Source organism: Manis pentadactyla, chromosome 4 (assembly GCF_030020395.1).
Source record: "Manis pentadactyla isolate mManPen7 chromosome 4, mManPen7.hap1, whole genome shotgun sequence".
Taxonomy (NCBI): Eukaryota; Metazoa; Chordata; class Mammalia; order Pholidota; family Manidae; genus Manis; species Manis pentadactyla.
Genome location: NC_080022.1, coordinates 47,977,949 through 48,002,237, shown reverse-complemented (window position 1 = coordinate 48,002,237; position 24,289 = coordinate 47,977,949). Strand labels below are relative to the sequence as shown.

At 44.2% G+C, this 24,289-nt stretch overlaps 1 protein-coding gene and 1 long non-coding RNA gene across 2 annotated transcripts in view; one reads left to right on the top strand and one right to left on the bottom strand.

Annotated features, from left to right (window-relative positions):
- The window catches only part of LOC118925437 (uncharacterized), a 30,643-nt gene extending 19,204 nt beyond the window's left edge, over positions 1-11,439 (bottom strand). The window contains exons 1-3 of the long non-coding RNA XR_005030049.2: positions 11,198-11,439; positions 4,506-4,580; positions 762-810 (exon numbers count right to left, since the gene is read on the bottom strand). This is a non-coding gene — a long non-coding RNA (uncharacterized LOC118925437). The remainder of the gene's footprint in view (positions 1-761; positions 811-4,505; positions 4,581-11,197) is intronic.
- A 201-nt stretch (positions 11,440-11,640) lies between these two features.
- Positions 11,641-14,329, top strand: JUN (Jun proto-oncogene, AP-1 transcription factor subunit). Its single transcript, XM_036911237.2, has one exon. It carries the CDS (start codon positions 12,579-12,581, stop codon positions 13,569-13,571), a length of 993 nt encoding a protein of 330 aa, XP_036767132.2. The 5' UTR covers positions 11,641-12,578; the 3' UTR covers positions 13,572-14,329.
- The last annotated feature ends 9,960 nt before the right edge of the window (positions 14,330-24,289 follow it).

Below are 24,289 nucleotides of genomic sequence, written 5' to 3'. Positions count from 1 at the left end.
AACAGTCTCTGAATTATGCTTAGAATGTCACACCACAGGCAGCAGAAGCCAGGCTGGGGTAAACTCCTCCCTGTCTGACTAGGCAATGAGTATTCTGGCTAAGTAAAAGCCCATGTCAATATCACTGTGCTCATTATCATTGTAGATAAGGGAGCTTGTATTGTCAAGAAATGCATAATGTGATTTTGCAATATACTTTTGAACACAATTCAAACTACCCCTGGTAAGTGCTCACTTTTTCTCACCTTACTGTTATTGCTTCACTAAGAAAGCAATGAATGCTTACTGTAGATTGTTATACAGCAAATATTCACTCCCCACTTCCACAACCTCCATGACTTCCTAAGCACCACTGATTTTGGACTTGGCCAGGTGACTTGCTTCAGCTAATAGAATGTGGGCAAAAATGACAACATACCAGTTTCAAGCCTAGGCCTTAAAAAACTTCCCACGTTTCCATTTGTCCCAACCTCTTGCATGAGAAGAACAGATCCCTGTTAGATTTTGCCTCTTTAAGATGGGCTCTGGAATGAGACACATGGGGCAGATCTGAATTTGACCTCCAGCCCTGTTTCTCCAGGATGCACGTGAATACACCCCACCCTGCACCAGAGACAGCAGTTCCCAGAAGAGCCATCATCACTACTTAGAAAACTGTCAGGGAGGCAGATGCGGTGGAGGCAAAGCCTTAAGAAAACGGTGCCACCTCAGCTTGACCTGCAGGCTGATAAGGAGAAAATAAAATGCTTCACATTACCTACCACTCAGATGTCCTGGTGATTGTTTCACAACAGCAGCTGACTGATCCACCTATTGTGACAAGAAAAAATTTACAGAAATCATATGTTCTTAAAAGTCAATATATCTCTCTAATCCCATCCCCAAGTAAGGTAGCTGTTACTAAAACCATGATTTGTAGTTTTGCACTTTCTCTGGATTTTCCAAGGATCAAATGAGCCAATACTCATGTGAATACATTTAATTTGCTCAATTAAATGAGCAAATAGTCAAAAAAATGAAGTGTAAAAAGCACTTCACACAATGATTGTCATATAAACACTCATTAAATACGAGCTGCTTTTATTAGTGTTCTCCTACAAACAAATATACTCAGATATAGGGTTTTTTTTAGTAAATATAAAAATAAGACTATGCTATACACATTACTCTACAACTTGCTTTCTTCATGTAGTGCTACATCATGAGCTTTTCTCCAAGTCATCTCAACCTTTTAAGGGCCATTACTTAGCTTTCAAAATGGCTACAAGCTATTTCATGGTTTGAATATACTAAATGTAGTTTACTTATTTCCATTTTGCAGATAAAGAAAAGAGAGGTAAAAAGATGTTGTCAAAATATTTGCTGCCCCTCCCCATTAAGCCCTGTAACACACTTTGGCCAATCAAAAGTGAGTGGAAGTGGCATGGGGGCAAAGTTTTCAGAGCTATCCCATGGTGTCGCCTATCTTCCCAGTGACATACACCAGTATTTCAAACATGGGTTGCTCCTTCAGCCTAGGGCTCAAAGTAGAGATAAGGCCTAAATCAGGATGGAAATGTAACGTGCATGAAATAACCCCTTGCTGTTTTAAGCCTCTGAGATTTGGAGAGCATTTAGAGAATGCTAATATACTGTTTCAAGACATTCAAGCGCTTGGGTGTTCATAACAAATATTCATCATCTCTGGCCTGGCCAAGGACCAACTACCACCATGCTAGTCTATCACGTTGTGGGCTGACAGAATAATGGGAAACAATCTCCTCCCTAACTTCATTAAAAAAAATATATCAATAGCCCTCTCCCCTACTGCCAAATCACAAGGCAAAGAGCATGACAGCAGCACAGAGAAGTCTAATGACACAGCCTGGTAGGTTGAGGACCATCCTTCATGTGTGGGAAGCCTCTCAGCTTGGTCAGGATCATGAGAACGTTGACCCAGTTTCTCCAGGTTGACACAGACATGCAACACAGTGCTAAAGTTGGTGGTTCCAAGAAAAACCATCATTGCTACTTAGAAAACTGCAGGGAAGGAAGGTGCAGTGGAGAGAAAGCAGACTGAATGGGGCCTTAGGGAAGCTAACTCCAACTTCACTGGGTGTCAACTCTGGACTCCAGTTTGTTCAAAGGACTGCTGGGGGGATTCAGTGAGGGACAGCTGGCACAGTCTAACAAGACTAATGAGAAGAAATATTTATTTTAATTTTTTAAGTGTAATAATACATGTTCATTTTAGAAAGTTTTTAAACTAACAGAGAAGCATAAGGAGGAAAATGGATATTAACCAAATATCAGAACTGTTGACATCTTTGTGGTCTGTCAGTCATATTTCTTCCTGGGTAAAGGCCTTCACGTATCACAGTACAAAGCCTTCGTAAGAATTTATTAAGTATGTGCATATATATATTACAAGTTCCTCCTCTCATGTTCATCCTGTCCATTCTTCCTCTCCAGGTTACCTTTTGGGCTCTCCAAACATACCCCATATTCAAGCCTCTGTACATGTATTCCCTCTTCCTAGTCACTCTTTCTCTCTCCACTATCCTTTGGCTTCTTCTGCTTAGCCGTGAGGTTTCAATTTATTCATCAACTCCTTAGAGGATAATTCTCTGAACACTAACCTTGTCAGATGTCCCTTCCACGTGCAGAGAACTTCCTGTCCTGCCTTCCATAGCACTATTATACTAGCCTCACCTCACCTCTTTATTACCTATTTTCCTTGCTATTTCCCCCAACTTGTGGGCAAGTACCATAGCTTTTGTTCATCAATGTTTACCAGTAGCTGGCCCACAGTAAACACTCAAAAATTGTTGAATAAATGACTAACATTTAATAATTTGAGCTACCTGTATTTCTTCTGAAATCCCCAAAATGCCTGGCATTTCTTAATAAATATCCACTGAATGATTAAATATAGAAAAGGATGTAAGAAATGGCAACAAGTCTCATGAAGTTTATAAATTAGAGAGGAAGAAAACATTACCAACAGGAAGCATCAGTGTGTAACTAGGTGCTATGTCCTTCTGCCTCCTTCACTAATTCTCTTCAAACAGAAAAGGACAGAACAAAATCCCTAACTTCAAGTCCACATTATTCTCTCACTGAGGGTATCCTGCAGCACCAGTTGGAATAAGACAATGGCAACTTTGACATATATATTCCAAAATCTTAGTGGTTCAACACAATAAAGTTGATCTCTCATTCAGGCAAAGTCTAATGTGAACATTTCTGGCCAGTAGGCAATTTTCCATATGGTCATTCAGAGAGCTAGGCTCTTTGCATCTGTGGCACTGCCCTCTACAAACCTTACATTTAACCTGAAGATGGGAAGAGAGAGTTTTATGAGCCATCATAAGGACGCATTGCATTCACCTCCTCTGCATTGGCTAAAACTCAGCCATGTGGCCACATCTAATTATAAAAGATGCTAGGAAATGTAGTTTAGCTGTAGACACAGGAGGAAAAGAAGAAAGAATTTGGTGAATACTTGGTAGTTCTTCTGCTACAAATAATAAGGGAGTATCTAATCTTAAGTGATTCTAAGTACAAGTAGTTTTGATTTATGGATACTGAAAACACTTGTTTTGTTGATAGAAGACTGTCCATCTAACTAACATTGGACATAAGAAAATATCATCCCAGGTTTGAAAATTTTGAGAGCAAAAAAAGAGTTAGTTCCAGAATTGAGAAACCACTAATGTTGGAGACCACTCTAAAAGAAATAACTTCTAAAAGACAATATTTAAAGATAGTTTTTATGAACTTTGAAAATAATGATTTCTCCAAGTTACTATGAGTTCATTAGGAAATATCATAAACTAACCCAGCATAATGTATGGCACATAGCAGACAATAAATATGTATTGAACAGATTCCATTTTTTAGGGCAACTATCCCACTGATAAGGAACTGTAACTTGAGAAATTTCTTCTATAAATACAGTAGAGTTTTCCTCTCTAATGTCTAATCATTACTCCCACTCTGACCTCAAAATCTTCTAAATAATAAGTCAGTTCCCCTATGTAACAGTTGCACAATTTGGAGACTTCTATATATGCTCTCATGGTCTTTTATTTCCCTCCCTAGGTAAATATTCAGAGTTTCTTCATACTTCAGCATCGGACATAGTTTCCAGCTTCTTGACATTTGGCCTACCTCTGAGATCTCTCTGATGGGTCAAAATCACTTTCTACAATTTTATGTCCACAATGTTCCCAATGAGGTCAAACCAGCAGTATTCAGTAGAATGATCACTCCCAGCTCTGAGTATCACTGGAAGTATTTAAGTACTAAAGATGCTGCCAAAGGAATTCCTGAATTGGGGAAAGGGAAAGACTTGAAAGATGACTTGTAAGGACCCTTGCCACTTTATGATTCTGTAAGTTTTGTGGAAGTTCTCAGTGCTGAAAAGACATCACCATAAGGGTAATGCTGTGCACAACAATTACACATTCCTTCTTGACACAAACCTAGTCCATCCATGCTGTCCAACAATGCAATTCACTTACTTCCTTGTATTTCGATTTTCTTCATTTCTACTTTATTTCAATTGTTATGTGAATGTATATATCCAAGCTGACAACCTGAAAAAAAAAAAAACAAGTAGGGTGTGAGAATAAGAATGGAACATCTCAGAATTGGAAACCAGTCTCAAGCAAAGGAGAACTAATTTTATAACAAAGGCTTATTGAGTACCCTCTATGTGCCACGCACCATGCTAAATGCCATGGATACAATGAGGACCAAAAGATATGCCTGTCCTTTCTTCTTGACACTTGCCCTCTGGCTGGCAAGACAGATCTTCAAAAAACAAAATCCATTATATGAAGAGATATGGAAGAGCAAATTAAGATAAAGTCTATTATTAGGAGGAAATCTTCATTTCCCTGGCTTCAAGTTTCCATGAGGGGATGTTCAGTAAAGTAACCCACTTGTCCCCTTCCTCCATCCTTGTTTACTCCCATGAGAAGAGGAGTAAGTTACCTGATTACTGAGTTCAGAAGAAAGACCGGGCATCCCCATTTCAGCCACTTACTCTCTCTTTTCAGAACCAATTTGTCCAGAGTCTATACACATTCATTGTCCATTTGGAAGAGGCCTGCAAATGCCCACCTTTGCCAGGGACCAGTGGGTAAGTTTAATTCAGGGTGAAGCATTAGGAAATCCCCTGTGGTCTCTTGTCTGCCATGCTTTTCAATCTACCCTTTATCAGCTATCCGTTGACATTGCCATCTCCATTCAGCTGATTCTTGTATCTAACTCTCACCTGGTTCTGAACTCAAGAAGAGAAAGAAAAGGTGTTACTTACTGACCTCCTGAAATCCCAACTGCTATAAAAAAAAATAGGGACTTATGGTAAAGTGTAAGAGGGGAATCTAATTTCAGTGGAGGGAAGGTGCAGTATGAAAAAAAGACTCTTGAAGTGTTATCCTTAAAGCCTCTTTAAGCTAACATCCAAAGGAAATAGAAATTGACCAAGGAACCAGGAAGAGGTGGGGAGGGCTCATGTAAAGGTTCTTAGGCAAGAAACAATTTGTTTTGTTTGAGGAACTAAAGAAGTACAATGTGGGAGTCATTAGGGCTGGTCACCAAATACTTGTAGCTCTTTGCCTTCCAGGCAAATAGGACTGCACTTCCTGGACTCTTTATAGCTGGGAGGGGCCATGAGACTAGTTTTAGCCAATGAATTGTAAGAAGTGACATGTGACATTCTCTGGCAAAGGTACTTCTGGCTAAGACCCTTCAGAGTTTACATTCCTTCTCCCAGGAGATCTATAATGTTCCTGAAAGTAGGTTCTTCATCAGGCTGGGTACCAGAGGAAGGTAATGTGATCAGAGTCCCTGCCAACCCTTAATGCACATGGAGCAGGAGCAAGAAATAACACTTTTTTGTCTTAAATCACTGAGATTGGGGATTGTTTTTTCCTGTAGCATAATCTAGGTTCTACTGACTTCATACACGTGTAGCCAGTTGTGGCTGCAGAATAGTGAGGGAGACAAGTACTAGCTATTTCAGGCTGCTGAGGTAGCATAGCCAGATCATGTGAGATCTTACAGGCAAGGTAAAGAATTTGAATTTTATCCCATATCTAAACAGAAGTTCTTAAAGAGGTTTCAGCAGGGGAGTTGATGTGTTCCAACGTGTATGTATTAAAATAATAATACATTTGACTATTAAAATACCCTCTTAATTCCACTACAGAAAATATTATTTATAAAAAAACCATCAAAAAGCATTTACGAACATATATAATTATTCCTGAGTTTGGATTCAGAGATGTAGGAAGACATTTACAAGAACACATGATAAACGTTCTGTGCTTTAGGTATGTAACCAGTGTGGTCAGAGACAAAAATGTTAACTATCTGAGGGTAGAGTGGGAGATGGGGTAACAGAAAGCTTCAGAGGAAGCAATTATTTGAGCTGGGTCTTGAAGGATGAAAAGGAGTTTGTCAGGGGGCATTCTGATAAACAGTAAAAGTAGATGGAAAGACAGGAAAATATTAGAGGAATGGAAAATGTTTGGGGTAGCTGAGACTCACAGGAATGGGGGAATGTGCAGTGTAGGGTCAGTATACTGTATTTTTATTCACAGATATTTGCTGCTCCTTCCCACTGACATCAGGCTTAATGACAGCAGAAGCTTTAAATGCTCTGCTCTTTCCTCTCTGCCATGTCAATCTGCAATGTTTCAGAAAAGTCCTAGTGAAGCAGATGTGAGGCAGAAACACAGCCAACCCATAAGTGGCACGCAGTATGAGCGAGAAATAATCCTGTGGATGCCATCCAGTAAGAGTTTTGGATTATTACCATAGTATCACCTAGCCTACACAGAGGTATGCATTTCCAGCTCCCAACTTCCAGGTACATAGTAGGATTGCACTTTCTTGCATCCTTTAAGTAAGACATGGTCATATAACATATATTATTGTTTTTATGAATAATATGTAAATACAATTAATGCATATTCATTTCTGGAAGCTTTTAAAACCAACATGAAGTCACCATGCTTTCTTTTCATTGTCAAGGTGACTAGGATGATTGTAGAAGCATATATCAAGAGGAACTCTTCAGACTTGGTCTCTGAGTGAGTACATTATGAACAGCCCCTCTGACCTTGAATACATAGTAAAAGCAAGAAATAATCTTTTGTTAAACCACTGGGATTTTAGGATTGTTTGTTAAGACGGCAACCCTAGCCAATCCTGACTGATGAAAATTGGCACCTAGTCAGAGGATAATGTAATAAAAACAACAATAAAAGCAAGGATTAATTTAGGGGGCAGTAACTAAGAACACTGTTACCAGAAGCTAAAAGAATGGTGATCTATTTGGTGAACACATTTCCTGTGATAATTCAAAAGACCTATCATGAACCTAAGGCACTAAAGTAAGAAATTGTACATGTGTTGGTACTGTTGGATACATTTGGAAACTTATTTTAAAGAGAGCCTGTTACAAAAGAGTTAGCTCAGAGAAGACTTGGCCAGTTTGCAAGCAAAAATGAAAGAGAAGAGGGACAATCTATAATTTCAGAGGCTTTCAGGGTTAGAGGAGGCTATTATTTCTCAATCTCATCTAGTAAAATACAGAAGAAAAGGCCAACTAAAATCAGCCTTGAAGTATGGATCAAGTCAAGGGTATGGCCTCAAACCTATCATTAAAACCTCTGATAAACTGAACTGTTGCCCAGTATATGCTTTCAGTTGGTCAAAAAGGCTCTGGAAGAAGGAGGGAAAGTGTGAGTCTCTCACCAAAGCCCAGTAAGTCCAAAGCAGTCAAAACCAAGGTGGGGGTGGAGGTGGAGTAACTGAGAGACAGAATGAATGAGTGAGAGAGAAAGAGATAGCTATCAGCAGGCATGAGAGCAAGAAAGCAAAGAAATACAGAAAACCACAAATGTCTAGAAAATAATTGGCTGTGGCTGTATGGTCCATGGAACACTTGGAATCAAATTGATAAGAAGCCTACATTTTTGTGAGAGTTGTTTAACAAAAGAATATTAGCCTGGATTAAAGGAGATGGTATTCAATACTTAACTATCACTCTGTGCTTCCCCCCAATTTTGAAAAGCTTATTTAAAAACATACTTCCCTACACCTGCTTTAGATATAGAAAAGGAAGACCCTCTCAGAGGGCAAAGCCAGAGATCATGGAAAATAATGCATAGGGCAGCTACACTCAGGGAGCAGAATCAGGGTCTAACTGGGGTGTTGGATAGGGTCCTCAACATATATGTTCAGTGGACTTGTATATACTCTGATCTCCCACTCCTTCACTTTCCAAATGGTGTATCCACTGCAATTATCCTCTGTCCTGCCATTACACATTGAGGATGTGCAAGGGTAGACATCTTGCTTTTAGATGAAGAGTCACATTTGAAGCTGATACAGAGTCTACTTCACATAATCCAGAACCTAGAAAGCAAGCTTGATATTTGTGACTACATGGTCTTTAGGGTTGTTCCCCCTGAGGAAGTAATGAGGGAATTCAGCCTGTTGGGAGGACAATAAGCATAAGACAAATATCTGGTGAGCAGAAAGGGAGTCATTAGTGTTGTTCCCCAAATATTCCTGGCTCTCTCCCTTTGAGAAACTTGGCAGAATTACAAAGATTTAAAGTTAGGCATGGTCACATTACTTGCTTTGGCCAATGATACATAAACAGAAGTGCAGTGTGTCACTTCCAGGGAGGGTTCTCTGCGAGCCAATGAGTGATTTGCCACCTTCTCTCCCCCTAGCCAAGATAGTAATGCTAAGCATGCATCAGGATGAAGGACTTCTTCAGCCCAAGTCTGCAGTGACCACAGTAACCAGAACTCCCAGGCAGACCCACAGTGGACATATAGTTATCAGTAAGAAATAAACTTCCCTGGGGCAAGCCACTGAGATGTGAGGGTTATTTGTTAGGGCAGCATAGTGCCTCATACTGGCAATGAGAGAGATGAGGCTGGAGAGCAGTACCTAGACTGTGAAAGGCCCCTTTTCCCGGGCAAAAGCATCTGAACTCTCTGCTGGTCCTAAGGGGAAGCCAATGAAGGCTTCCAAGCAGGGGCGTTAACACGAACAGATCTGTTATTTTTTGGTTGAAATATACTATTTCTCAACATAAAGAGAAAATCAGCCTACTAAACCACATAAGGCAGAGAGGAACACACAGAACCCTTAGGCAAAAGATATATATTTATACAAAGTCCTAAGTCTCAAAGTTGCTAAATACAGGAGCTCTGTAAGGAGCTCTGAAAGGAGTTACAGACAATCAGGAAAAACAATTTATTCTATCCCACCATCTAAGCACTGTTTCCTCTACAGACAACAAATGCTTTGCAATCTCTCAGAGCAGAGAAGCTACAAGGGAATGTAACACAGACCTGAGGCCAATTTCCAACTGCCTGTGTGACCTGAACAAGATACTTAACCTCTCTCTCCTAGTTTCCTCATATGTTAAATCTAGGTAATAAATATATGCAGTTCAAGACGGTTGTGGGGAGAAACAGCCTCTTTATGTTAGTCAGGTGAATGCCTGGCTGATAGTGGGTGTTTAATACATGAAATTTATTTTTATTTCTACTATCATAAAAATTATTAAGAACAACCAGCTCCCTGATTACAAAAGAAACTGATTCAGGGCAACAGTAGAGAGAAAAATGTTCCCTCCTTGAGGAAAGTAACCTGATCTTGTCATCACTGTATCCCTACCCCCCACCCCCACCTCAGCTCAGCGCCTGGCTCGCAGTGGCCACTTGGTTTCCTTTGCAGCATTAGGGAGTGAGAGCTGAGTGCCTGAAGTGAAGAAAAGTTGAGATTTCCCTGACAGGAGCTGCTGTTGGGATGTTGAATTTGAGCTCCCACAGCCTCAAATACCTTAAGGCTCTATGCCATGAGCCCAAGGCTGAATTTCCCCCAAGATCAAAAGCTGAAAAGCCAGAATTAGAACCTAGGAAGGTAAACTGTCCCAGGTCCAACTTCAAGCCTCAGTCCTGGGCAAATAGCCTGGGAAAAGCTGACTTGTGACCGTTTCCTCCCTCACCCGCATCCCTTCACTACTCCTCACAGGAGTTAAGTACACCTGGTCCTGCCAAGTCGCTCATCCTGGTGTTCTATGGAGGCTCTGGGAAACTCTGAGGGACGAAGGGGGACTGTTCCGCCGCAGGCACCTCCTAGTCCCGGAGGCGTGATGTTACACTAACCGAGGTAGGTCTCACCAGCCCCACTTGCAGCTGAAGGAACTGAAACTCAGAGACATTCAATGATTCGCTTACTTCACACCGTGGCAGCTGCTCTGGCCACGGGAGAACCCACGATTCCCGACTTCGGTATTCTTCCCACTATACACTTTTGCCCTTAGGGGATGGGGCGGGGGTGGGGCTGGGGGGACGGGGGCAGAACCACCACAGAAAAGGAACCACTTTCACGTGTCTAGCGCTTCCTAGAGGCTACACGGGATATGGGCCCACCAACCGGCCAGGGTGGAGAGATTTTAAATCCTGGTTGTACCCTTGAGTCGCTGTGCGACTTTTGGCAAGCGTCTGCTGCTCGCTCTCGGACTTGTTTTCCCGGAAACAAATCAGGGCGGGAGTGTGTGTGTGTGTGTGTGTGTGTGTGTGTGTACGTGTGTGTGTGTGTGTGTGTGTACGTGTGATGTGTGGCGAGCATGTTGCCTGTTGTGCCGGGCAGGGGAATAGACGTTCACCGGAGTTCCCCGACTTTTGAATTCCCTACGTGCTCATTCTCAACTGGACGCTCAGTTGCCCCTTAATTCCACCTCCTATAAAAAAATCTCGCCTCCATGGCAAAAGTGTGAACCCCCACAACCCTTTTCCCATGGTGGGGAGGGTGAAGTGGGGTGTAGCGGGGACTTAGGAGAGCACTGTTTCGAGCAATGCAAATCACTCAGCTTCCAGTCGCAGCCAGACAGCGGCGCTTATCGCCGCTGGTGAACTTGACCAGAAGACAAACTTAGGAGCGTACTCAACATGGGGCGCCGACTCTCGCGAAGCCACCCCTAAACTTTGCTCGCCCCCACGGGGACTTAACAGAGCCACCTTAAGGGAGGTAGGCCCGCCCCGCGGAAGTGAGGGGGGCACGGCCCCAGGCGCGCGGCCCCCGGCCCCGCGCGGCGGCTTGCCCGTGGATCACATCGAGCCCGCCAAGTGGGGAGATACCACCCTCCCGGTGCCCTCGGCCCCAAACATCCGACCCGGCTCCCCAGCCTTCCGGGTCCCCGCACCCCATGTATTCCAGCCCCGAGCCCTGAACTTGAGCAGCCTCCGTCATAGGCACCGACCCGCTCCCGACAGCCCCCGTAACTAGACAGTCAAACCCCAAGACGTCAGCCCACAATGCACCGGGCGGGCCGGGAAAGACGCGCCGGGGAGGAGAGGCGAAAGAGAGGGGCGCGAGTCGCGCGGAGGGGGTGGGGGAGAGGAGGAGAAAGAAGGACCCAACTGTAGGAGGGCAGCGGAGCATTACCTCATCCCGTGAGCCTCCGCGGGTCCAGAGAAGAATCTTCTAGGGTGGGGTCTCCATGGCGACGGGCGGGTCCGCCCCCCTGAGAGCGACGCGAGCCAATGGGAAGGCCTTGGGGTGACATCATGGGCTATTTTTAGGGGTTGACTGGTAGCAGATAAGTGTTGAGCTCCGGCTGGATAAGGGCTCAGAGTTGCACTGAGTGTGGCCGAAGCGGCGAGGCTGTAGTGGAGGTACTCGGACTCAGGGAGCCAGGCAGTAGAGTCCGAACTGCAAGTCTCATTTTCTTTTCCATTTTCTCACCAACTGCCCAGAGCTAGCGCCTGTGGCTTCCAGGTTGGTGTCTGGGAGAGCACCGGGAGAAGCTCTTCGCCGGCAGCACCCAAGAGGAGAGCCCCGCTACTCCGGCGCTGCTGACAGCGGGAGAGCGGCGACTGCCAGCCCGGGGAAGTGCGGAGAGCGGCTGCCGCAGCAAGGAACTTTCCTGGCCGGGAGGGCAGGGGACAAGTGGCTCCCAGGTCCCGGAGCGAACTTCTGCAAGTCTTTCCTTCGCCTGAAGCTGCCGCGGCGGCGGTAAAGAAAAGGCGGTGGAGAGAGGAGGGACTGCGCTCAGTTTCACTCGCACCGGTTGCTGAACTTGGGCGAGCGCGAGCCGCGGCTTCTCGGCGCCCCCTCCCCCTCGCATCGGAGGAGGGGACAGTCGTCGAAGTGCGGGCGGCGGAGAGCGGCCGCTGGCCCGTCACTGTGGGGTCCACGCTGCCTGCCGCCTCCGGGAGAGCCGCTGTCGCCGGGAAGCGAGCTGGTCCGCAGACTGCGAGGAACCGTTGCGCCCGAAGAGCACTCAGTGAGTGACCGCGACTTTTCAAAGGCGGGCTGAGCGCGGGAGCGAACAAGAGTGCAGGCGGCATCTTAACCCTGCGTTCCCTGGAGCAAGCTGGTTGAGGAGGGCGCAGTGGGGAGGACAGCCCGGGGGTGCGCGCGCTCTTAGAGCAACTTTCCTTGCCAAAGGTCCAGGGAGGCGCGGGTGTCCCCCGCTTGCCAGCGCGCTGTTGCGACCCCGAAACTTCTGCGCTCAGCCCAAACTAATCCCACGCGAGGTGACGGACTGTTCTATGACTGCAAAGATGGAAACGACCTTCTACGACGATGCCCTCAACGCCTCGTTCCTCCAGTCCGAGAGCGGCGCCTACGGCTACAGTAACCCCAAGATCCTGAAACAGAGCATGACCCTGAACCTGGCCGACCCGGTGGGCAGCCTGAAGCCACACCTCCGGGCCAAGAACTCGGACCTCCTCACTTCACCCGACGTGGGGCTGCTCAAGCTGGCGTCGCCCGAGCTGGAGCGCCTGATAATCCAGTCCAGCAACGGGCACATCACCACCACGCCGACCCCCACCCAGTTCCTGTGCCCCAAGAACGTGACCGACGAGCAGGAGGGCTTCGCTGAGGGCTTTGTGCGCGCCCTGGCCGAACTGCACAGCCAGAACACATTGCCCAGCGTCACGTCGGCTGCACAGCCCGTCAGTGGGGCGGGCATGGTGGCCCCCGCGGTGGCCTCGGTAGCGGGCGGCAACGGCAGCAATGGCTTCAGCGCCAGCCTGCACAGCGAGCCGCCGGTCTACGCCAACCTCAGCAACTTCAACCCGGGCGCTCTGGGCAGCGGCGGCGGGGCGCCCTCCTACAGCGCGGCGGGCCTGGCCTTTCCCGCGCAGCCCCAGCAGCAGCAGCCGCCACACCACCTGCCCCAGCAGATCCCGGTGCAGCACCCGCGGCTGCAGGCCCTGAAGGAGGAGCCGCAGACCGTGCCCGAGATGCCTGGAGAAACGCCGCCCCTGTCTCCCATCGACATGGAGTCCCAGGAGCGGATTAAGGCGGAGAGGAAGCGCATGAGGAACCGCATTGCTGCCTCCAAGTGCCGGAAAAGAAAGCTGGAAAGGATCGCCCGGCTGGAGGAAAAAGTGAAAACCTTGAAAGCGCAGAACTCGGAGCTGGCGTCCACGGCCAACATGCTCAGGGAACAGGTGGCACAGCTTAAACAGAAAGTCATGAACCACGTTAACAGTGGGTGCCAACTCATGCTAACGCAGCAGTTGCAAACATTTTGAGGAGAGACTGTCAGGGGCTGAGGGGCAATGGAGAAAATAAATTACACAGAGAGACAGACTTGAGAACTTGACAAGTAGCGAGCGAGAGAGAAAAGAAGTGTCCGAGGACTAAAGCCAAGGGTATCCAAGTTGGACTGGGTTGCGTCCTGACGGCGCCCCCAGTGTGCACGAGTGGGAAGGACTTGGCGCGCCCTCCCTTGGCGTGGAGCCAGGGAGCGGCAGCCTGCGGGCTGCCCCGTTTTGCGGACGGGTTGTCCCCGCGCGAACAACGTTAGACTCTCTTTAACATTGACCAAGAACTGCATGGACCTAACATTCGATCTCATTCAGTATTAAATGGGGGTCGGGGGGCGGGAAAGGGAGGGGTTACAAACTGCAATAGAGACTGTAGATTGCTTCTGTAGTACTCCTTAAGAACACAAAGGGGGGGTTGGGGGAGGGGAGGCGGGAGGACGGTTTGTGAGAGCGAGGCTGAGCCTGCAGATGAACTCTTTCTGGCCTGCCTTCCGTAACTGTGTATGTACATATATATATTTTTTAATTTGATGAAAGCTGATCACTGTCAATAAACAGCTTCATGCCTTTGTAAGTTATTTCATGTTCGTTTGTTTGGGTGTTCTGCCCAGTGTTGTTTGTAAATAAGAGATTTGGAGCACTCTAAGTTTACCATTTGTAATAAAATATATAATTTTTTTATGTTTTGTTTCTGAAAATTCCAGAAAGGATATTTAAGAAAATACAATAAAATATTGAAAAAGAACTCCTCCCCCAACCTCTTTTCTGCATTATCTGTAGATTACCTATCTAGGTGTAGCTGAAGAAGTTAAGAGTGTCAACTAAAATTGCTCTCAGAGCTTCTCACTATCAAGCAGTAAAAACTTCTCTACAGGACTTGAGAAATAACTGTAGCTGATGCTCTCATCCTATTATTTTCTTCCCTCCCCCAACAATCTATATAGAGTTGCTTACAAAGGATAGTTTCAGGAGGCTGAGGCAAGGGAGGTTGTGGTACAGAGGGACAGCCCACTGGGAAGTCAAACACTATGAAGTTTGGATTATATCAAGTGAAATGTGCTGTGACCATTTACATTAGTAGAAATTTAACAATAGATGCTTATTCTCAAAGCAAGAATGGTGGCAGATTTTTACAAAAGATGTATCTTTCCACTCTGGAATCTTCACTTGAACAATTTCTAGATAAGAAAGATGGTCTTTGCTTATGAAGATTTATAACAGCATTCTTGTCACAATAAATGTATATTCAAATAACCAATAACAGATCTTGAATTCCTTTCCCTTTATTACCTTTGTCTTCCCAAACTCTACTGAAGCTTTTCTTTTCAGTTGCTAGGGTTAACATTTCTGCCATCTAAAGTTACTCTTAATTAAGAAGCAAAGAATTTAGGAAGAATTAACACAGAAGTTGCAATGTGGATGAAACATTCTCCCAGCTTCACTAATTCGTTCTCTCTCTCTCTCTCTGTCTCTCAGTCTCTTCCCTACCCTGACCCCCCAAATCAACACCTGTGTCTAGACAAATTGTTAGTGTAGCAGTTTACCAGTTGGGTTTCTTCTATAGCTTATTTTTTAATTTATGAAATAACCTTGTTGAGATAATATTTACAGAATCAGTCTCAAAAGATGATAATCTAGATACTATGGGAAAGATTTGCATAAGAAAATATGAACACCAGCACAGTGATTACCTGTGTAATCACTGGGGAAACTTTAACTCTGGGGAAATGGCAAACTTGAATTCTATCTAAAGATATAACTTAGGAGATCAACAAGGCAGTACTCAACAGGGAACAATTTTTGCTTTACTGCTTTGCATCCCAAGAGTCCGCATGATTATCAAGCAGCAAAAGCAATTTGATATCCAGGAATATTTCACAAACCACTAATTGAGGCAGGGCTGTTTGCTCATTAGCAGTGCTCTAGTACCCAACAGGTCTGAGAGTGCTAATATCCTGCCTCTGGCTGTAAATCCAAAGACACAAAGAGCTTCTCCTTAGGAGTATGTCTAGGGGTGGAAGAGATTGGAAAGACTTATTAGCTCTCAGATTCACTCCATTGTAGTAACACATCTTTAACAAAGGGTTACTGGGAGCAGAGTGGAGTTTGCCAAACAGTGAATTTGCCGATGTCAGCAACCCGGAAGGTGAGTTGATTTTGACCATATGTAGGAATAGTCAGCAGAGGGACAATAAAGCACTTTGGGGTGGGGCTCTGTGGAAGCTAAACAAGAGCCAACTAGAAAATAAAAAGGCTGGGGAATTAATTACCTGCAAAGGTAGAGTAAGCCCAGACAACAGTACAGCACAGAAAAGCCACACCACTCCCCAGTTTGCTTTAGACTCCAGTGTTTAAAAAAGAAAGCCTGCAACTCAGGCCTATCACCACACTTGTTTGTTTCAACTAACTTTCTGAATGTACATCCCTGAAATTGTAACCATTCTAACAAAAGAAGCAGAAAAAAATAATTGTGGTCGAGGCTATTAACCAATAACCTCCTTTGAGCTTTGGAGACAGAAAATCAACTAATTGTTTGTCGATACAGAAAAGGTTCATTTCATTTTGGCATTGAATTGAGTTATTGTTTGGGTAACACTAACAGTTGGAGAAGATGAATCTAGTGGCCTGTAATGCCAATAATCCTTTTTCATTTGTTTTATATATATATTTCAATCAGAGATTCTTACCCCTTGCATCCACTGGGGCAGAGGGCTCATGAACTCAAGGAAAATGCCTACAAAATTGTGCATGTGTGTATATGTGTATGAACACACACACTCCCCTGGGGAGAGAGATCATTAGCTTTTATTTGGTTTTCAAGGAGTTCCATGACTCAAAAAGGTTAATAATTCCTAAACTGAATGGCTTATACACTTACTTTGTGTGACTCTAAATGCCTTTCCACCCCTCCATGCTTCTCTTGTGCTCATCCCTTTGCTTAGAATGCCTTTCCTTCTGGTTTGTCTGATGACTCCTACCCATTCTTCAGGGCTTGGCATAAGTGATAACTTTGCTGTGAAGCCTTCCTTGCTAACTCCATCTTCATATTAATGAATATTCCCCATTATTCATGGATATCATTTTATCAAAACTTCTATGATAGCACTTATCCAACTATTATCATTGTGAACCTCTGTGTCTCCCAGCCGGAACCCTACCCTACTCGTCTGTGGACCCCAGACTTCTTGTACAATGTCTGACACATAGGAGATGTTCATGAAATAAATGTGTGGTAACTGAATGACCAATTTAATTTAAACCCTATTCCACAATAATTCTAGGTCTTAATTTCTTCTGTGAGATGTACTTCATCCATTTCCAGGTGCACAACTGCAGATGGATTGAAGATTCCCAGAAAAGTCAAACCTGGCCAATTGCCAAGTTCCAGAGCCTAGTTCTCAATGAGTACTCTTAAAGGAAGTGAGCCCTTAGCACGATCATTCCTCTAGCCACACAGGGCATCCCTTCTGTCCTCCACTAGTACAAGTGGGCATGTTCCTATATAAAATGGGTCTGCCTGAAACATAAGGCTGGGAAATAGAGATGGGGAAGGTAATATGTGATCATTAGATCAAAAATTATTCCAGATGTGGATTTATTAAAAACAATTTCAATGGTAATGGCAGAGAAGGCTTTCTATTTGTAAAGTTAATTTATTTCAGAGGCCCATGAGTGAGTACCCAATATTTGCTTGACAGAAACAAGGATCACATGAATGTTATCTGTTCCCCTTGTCCCTTTATTCTTAGAGAAGTTGTATAGCAGTTGAACCAAAAAAGAAGACAATGCCCTTTAGTCTTCCCTGCCCCTTGCCTCTGCCACTCACTTCTACATGGGTCAAGTGGAAAGGCGAGGAAAAGGAGAAAAGGATTAGAAGCTGGGATGACCCCAGAAAGTTAACTCATAATTCATATTTGGTTTTGGACTTTTGACATCCCACAGGAGGGCATTCTCCTGGGCCTGGGTCTCCTTAAGGCTCTTAGCTAAGCATGGGGATTCAATGATGATCAAGGCACTATCCCTATTCTCAAAGAACTAGCAGTCTGGTGGGGAAGAGGTGGAGATGAAGCAGAAAGAGGGGCCAAAAGTGGGGAGGAGGAACCATTACCAGGAGAGGCTTCCTGGGAGAGATGATACTGAACTGACCCAGTTTGACTCACCAGAAAGAAACGCTCGGAGGAGGATCTTGTGTACAAAGGCACAGTGGCATAAGAAAATGTGGTAGGTTTAGGAACTTGTAAGCTGTTTGGAGAGGCTGGAAATGAAGGTACGAGAAGTGTTAAGGGAAATGAAGCAGGAAACTTAAGGGTCAGATTGTGAAGTAATACTTATTCCATGCTAAGAGCTTGATTCTTATCTGTAGGTGATGAGGAAAAGTAGAAGGACTTGAAGTAGAGCAGGGTTATGGACCCTCTCAACTTAAGATTCATGCCGGCAGTAGTTTGGATGATGGACTGGCGGGGAGGAAGGTAGGGAAGGAGAGTAATAGCAAATAGAGGTTTTTAGTTTAGTTTAGAATGCCTGTGGTATTTAAAGCAGCCTTAGAGTCCAGAGTTGGGTGGTGGGGAATGGGGAGAAAATGGCCTAGTCCAAGCTGCATCATGCTACCTTTCTTGTCATACAACCTTCTGGAAAGTAAAGCCTAAAGAGGGACATTGGGACATCCACTCTCCACCTTTGCTACTTGTCCTGTACTTGAGTTTTCCTCTCCATTGTGTCAGTTTGATATCTGAAGAAAAGTCATCTTACAAAATGGTCCACAATCCATCTGTTTAGGCCAAGATGTTCAAATAAACACATGTGAAAGGGACAGGCTTGCAGTCTCCCAGGGTCACAGCACAGAGCAGGTCCTCAGTGCTGCAGGACCCAAACCTGATTTTAGCTAGCCACCCAGAACTGATTAAGCTCAATGCAACTAACTGACCAGAACTACACAAACTCTCTGATGCAAACACAGAGGCCGGTCTTTTTATTTATGTTGAGAGAAAGGGATAACAACATCTAACATTCATGTAACACTTACTTTATTCAGTAAGCAGTACCAAATTTCCTATTTTGTGCCAGGCAGTAGGAATGGAATGGAAAGTGAAATCCACAGGATGCCTCCCCTCGCACAGTTTATAATCTGGTAGGAGACATAGTAAATAAGGAAATGCATCAACAAATGTATAATCCTTAACTTTGACAAGTACGATGAAGAAGAATTGGGCTTTATGAAAGAGAAAAACATGCTAAACTGGGTTGGGGACAAAGAAGTCCTTTCTAGGGAAATACCTGACTTGAGACTTATTATATGACCAAGAGTTCATCAGGTGATGAGCAGAAGAGAAGGGGCAGGGTATTCCAGACGGAGAGTCAGCATGAAGGAAAGCTTGGGAAAGACTTCCGGGTATTCTAGGAGTTAAGAGAAGGCCCATGTTCCTGGAGCGGAGTGAGCAAGGGGACAAGTGAAGAGCAATAACATTTGTACTCACCAGTTCATACTCTGATCATTTCCGAAGTGTTGCCATCACTTCCATCTGATTTTATTTTCACCACCACCCTGGATATGTCATTCTTAGTAGCTGTGTTTCACAGGAACAGGAACAGAAGATGAAGCTTCCAGTGATTTTTAAGGGCTTTTGTCAAAGCCCCTCACCCAATGAGTGGTGGGGCCATGATTAGGCCCTCAGGCATCAAGAACAATATTCTTCTCCTATACTGTTAAAGGAAACAGATGCCCTGGTGATCCTGGGTTCCTTACCAAGAGAACACCCCTGCTTCTACATCAAGGACCCTGAGGAACTGAATTCATCATCAGAAGGTTCTTTGATGTGCACAGCATCTGAGCAAAGGTAATCAGATAGTCTCCTGGGGTATTCCATCCATGCCACAACAATGTCTAATGAACTCTGCTTGCCCTGCTGCAAATGCCTCCTCTCTGGAGGAACAGAATACTTAAGGCTAAAAAAACCTGACAGTTCCTTGCTATAAGCTTCTTTGGTGTACAGCCACCATAAAACATTGCCTGATGGTTGCTGCATTATTGCTTCAGAAAACTGGGTTACCAGATAGATCATCAAGCTACTGCCTTCTGAAATTATACGTACTCACTAGCTACCTGGACAGAATTTCAGAATTTCCCAAATTTTCTAAAGACTGTCTATCCATCAGCTTCTGCTGATGGTTGATTTCTTCCAAGTATATTGATTCATCCCAGGTTCATGCTCAGAGGGAGGAACTTACCTGACCTTATCACAAGTCTTAGAAACAGACTGTTGTGTTGTTATATATTGACAACCCTACCAGTTAAGGTATCTATAGGGGCCAGTAACAGAAGACACAATTTAAACAAGAAGTCCAGACATGAAACAGGTTCAGGGCAAACAAGTAAGAGTTGCTCAGTGAAATCGTCATAGGCTCAGGGGGTTTCCATCTTTCCACTTCACCATTCTTGGTGTGTCAAGGAAGTTCCTTGTGTGGACATAAGATAGCTTCAGCAGTTCCTGGCATCATAGGTAAACACAATACTCACTAGCAATACAAGGATGTTTGCTTTAATCTTTCTCTTTTTATTCACAAGAGAAAGCTTTCCTAGAAGTTCTCCACTTCCACCCCAATAGACTTGCATCAACCAGGAGCAGGTCACAAACTCATCTCTGGCAAGGGAATGAGATAACTATGATTGGGCTATAGTCCTGATTCACCCCCTAGGATCAACTTTTTCTAAGCACCTGTGAAAGAGAACACTATTTAACTTTTAAAAATAAATAAAAATCTGTTCTGATAGCAAGCAAGAAGTGAAATGGAGGATGGCTTGTAGGTTGGTAAATCGTCATTAGTTCTCTATACCAAATATTTCCAGCTCTCTTCTTGGTATAAGGTAGTGTATTAATTCCTATCTCCTACTCCTTGAAGTTGAGTGAGAGACCTTGTAATCTGTGTCAGCCAATGAAATTGAGCATCTATCACATGCCCTAAGAGCAAATGTGAAATTCAACATTTTTCCATTTCCTAGCCTTGGCAACTGTGGAAGCACAGAGACAGAGAGTCCATTACCCTTGGTCCTTAAATAATCATAATGTAGATCAGTCCCCACTGTTAAAGGACCCCACCCACAACATGAACAATTTTGGTGTTAACATACCATGAACATTTGACATGAGCAAGAATGAAATCTTTTATGTTTTAAGATATGGAGATTTGAGGGCTGCTTATTACTGAAGCATTACCTAAGTTTTCCTAACTGCTCCAGTAGGAATCAATGGTATCTGCCACAAGTATAATAACTAACAGCTGCATAATATTCAAAATAGGTAGCATTTGCTAAGTTTCTATGTAGCAGGCACTGTACTGGGGCTTACAAAGTAAATATTAGGGCTGTATTTCATATATATAAGAAAATGTAGGTTCAGATCTTGTTCAAGTTAATGAAATGAGTGATTAGTGGAAGCCTGAGCTGAGTCCAGGTCTTTCACTCCAAAGAGCTTGTTTTGTACACATATGACCTTGCTCCTGAGTAGTAGCCACATGAATTTATATTTCAATTGAGCTTCACAACCTCCCAGCTGCAGTCACTGTTTTCAATCCATTTTGTATGTGAGGCAACTGAGATTCACAGAGGAAAACTTGCAGAACTTCACAGAGCTGGGAAGACACCTTTCCACAGTCCCTTGTTATTCTGACCACACACAGAATGGAGGCATCAAGAGTTAAAGAAGAGAATTGAGATATTATGAGTTAGAGGAGGTTTTGGAGACAAGTGCCTGGGGGTTAAATCCGGGCTCTGCAGCTCACAGCTGGGGAGCATGGAGCAAGTCCCTTAATATTGCTAAGCCTCAGGTCTTTGCTTTCTGAAAATGAGGCCAGCCATGGCTACCCCAGGTTGTCAGGAGGATCATATCTGTAAAGCTCCTCTACAGAGCAGGCAAGCAATAATTAGCCATTTCTCACTGTAGACTTGTTAATTTAAGAAGAAATGATCAAAACCCCCATCCCACCAAGCCACTGTGCACACACACACACACCACACACCACCCCAGCCGAAATGAAAACGTTTCCCATTAAGATTCAATGAGGCCTCACAGGGCCTGCTTCTTGGTCATATAAGGGCTGGCAGGTCCTCTCTGTGGGCTGGAGAAAAGTTTTGTTTCCCCAGCTGCACTCGCAGGGGAATGCTCTGCAGGCATGGTATTGGGAACCTGTTTGGCTTGGCTCAGAGGCCTGTCAGCACATTCAGGAAGTGAAGTCAGAGAGAGACAGGATTTCAAACAGAGCCAGCTGCACACAAATGCCCAGGCAGTGAAATGCGTTATCCAAGCAGGGTGCCTATCAGCCTGGGTTGCCCTGGATGCTGTCAAAGAAGTCTCTGAGAATGGGTCTGGGCCAGAAAAGAAGGCACCCAGCGAAGGGCAGTGGCTTCCATAGCAAAGCAGCCAGCACCCTGCAAGGGAATGACTAATCCTGGGCTCCCAGAGCTTGCTGGGTGGAGGGGCTGTTTATCTCCCTGGAGTCTTGGAGCCAAGGTGTGGGAGGAGAGGGGAGGAGCGGAGGAGGATAGTAAAATGAAAGAATGGGTTAGGAGTGCTGGGGAGGGGAGGGAGAGAAATGGATGGTGCCTGAGAGGATATGGCATCCTGAGAAGGAACATGCTAACCACTCTACAGCCATGTTCTCACATGCAGGAAACAGCGCAGTGCCTAAGACCCAAATTCTAATCCCAACTCCAACATCTCCTAGCTGGGGGTGGGGAGATAGTTCATTTCTCTAAGCTTCAATTTCACTAGCTATGAAATATTAATAATAGTACCTACTCCCATAGGGTTACTGCAAATACTAAATAAGCTAATATACATAAAAGGGCTTAGATGAGTGCTGGCAAATCATAAGTGTATCAGAGTCTGTGATTGCAAGTGACTGAAAATTCAGTTTAAGTGAAAAGGTATTTTATTGGATTATATAATTGAAAAGCCACCAGTAGAAGTAGCTTTAGAAATGGCCATATATAGGACTCGAGGGATATATCATCAGGCATTGATTTCCCTCCATCACTCAGCTTCCTATAGTAAGAGCTGGCTTCATCCTGAGATTCCATGTGATAGTGTCCAGCAGTTTCCAGTCTTTGTCCATAGAAATAAAACCGCTATGATAGTTCCTCAGGTCCTCCCAGTACGGTGTTGCAGTGATCTGATTGGGTCTCATATCCATCCCTGAACCAATCCCCATGCCTGAGGGATGGGATGACGCACACTGATTGACTTAATTTAGGTCAACTGTCCACCTCTAAAGCCAGGGTTTTGTAGTCCCATCAGACCACAAGGCCAGAGCAGAGAATAAGTGCGGAGATCTTTAAAGGAAAATCAGGAATAGATGTTGGAGGATTAGAGTTTTAGCCATTTTGTGATTACTGTTATTAGTATCAAATTTTACAGACCAGTGTAGAGGGGCATCTACTCCCCTTCAAAAACCAGTTAGGAATTTGTGATCTACTTTGATCTCTTTTAATGAGATGGGGACTAAAGGTGTAAATCATGAAGAACATACTCCTGTGGATTAAAAATGCTCAGGGAGGTTGTATTAAACAATATAGCGCATGTAAAAAAAAAACTTAGTAAATAATTGTTATTAAAATTGTTGCTGTTGTGATGTTTATTGTAAAATATTGACTCTCCTAGGCCAATTCAAATGGAAAATCAAAGATTCTCCAGGTTTTCAAATGTCAAGAAGCCTACCAAGTACTTATATTTCTGATCTATGTTTTTCTTCGCTTACCTGCTCATTGAATTATACCAATGTCAGTATCTACATCATTATTTCCACAGTTCAATTGTTGAAATAGTAAAAGTAGGATTTTGTTTGCTTTCCACAATGAATCAAAGACTTTTACACCTAGGACCCAAGATGTGAGAAGGATCTCTGAAAATTCCTAGAACTAGTTATAAACATAGGAAGGGAATGATAAGTCCAGTGTTGCAAGTATGAAATAACAAAAAACACTGATGAATGTCTACTGTGGAATTAAGACATTTCTAGGAGGTAATATGGTGACCAATTCTTGGCATAGTCTTAAAATCTTTCCACTTTCCAAGATAGCAACATGGGATTGAATGATCATCACTCTTTCAAAATGCAGCATTACTCTATTCATAAACCCCAAGTTTATGGAATGCCTCCTCTGTGCCAGGTTCCTACTGAGCACTGGAAGTGAGGAGCTATGTAAGAGTTGGTCTTACACTCAAAAACTGGTGACATTCAATACGTTAATTGCCATGGCAGAGGTAAATACAAAGTACCTTGGAAATAAGTACCCTCCCTAAGAGAGTCCAGCAATGGCTTCACTGAGGAGCTGATCTGGAATTGTATCTTAGACGAGATGAGTGAGAGTTTGATAGAAAAATAGGGTTATGGTATTCCAGGGAGAGGGGACACCAGGGACCAGGTAAGTAGGACTCAGGACCCATCAATCATTAGCTATTCATGGACAAAATGGTTGGAGTTCTACCCACTTATTGTTGAGTAAGGAAAAACTTTAAACAGATACCAAAATCACTTTATCAAGCCCAGCATTTTGCAAAGGGCTACGAAGACGATGTACAAGCGCTATCACTGTGGCTACTGTGACAGTCCTACAGAACATTCCGTGGGGGAGAGAAGGGAGGGGCTGGACTCAGTCTGGTCATTAGGTAAGGCTTCCCCAAGAAAGTGACCTTTAAACTGAGACCTGA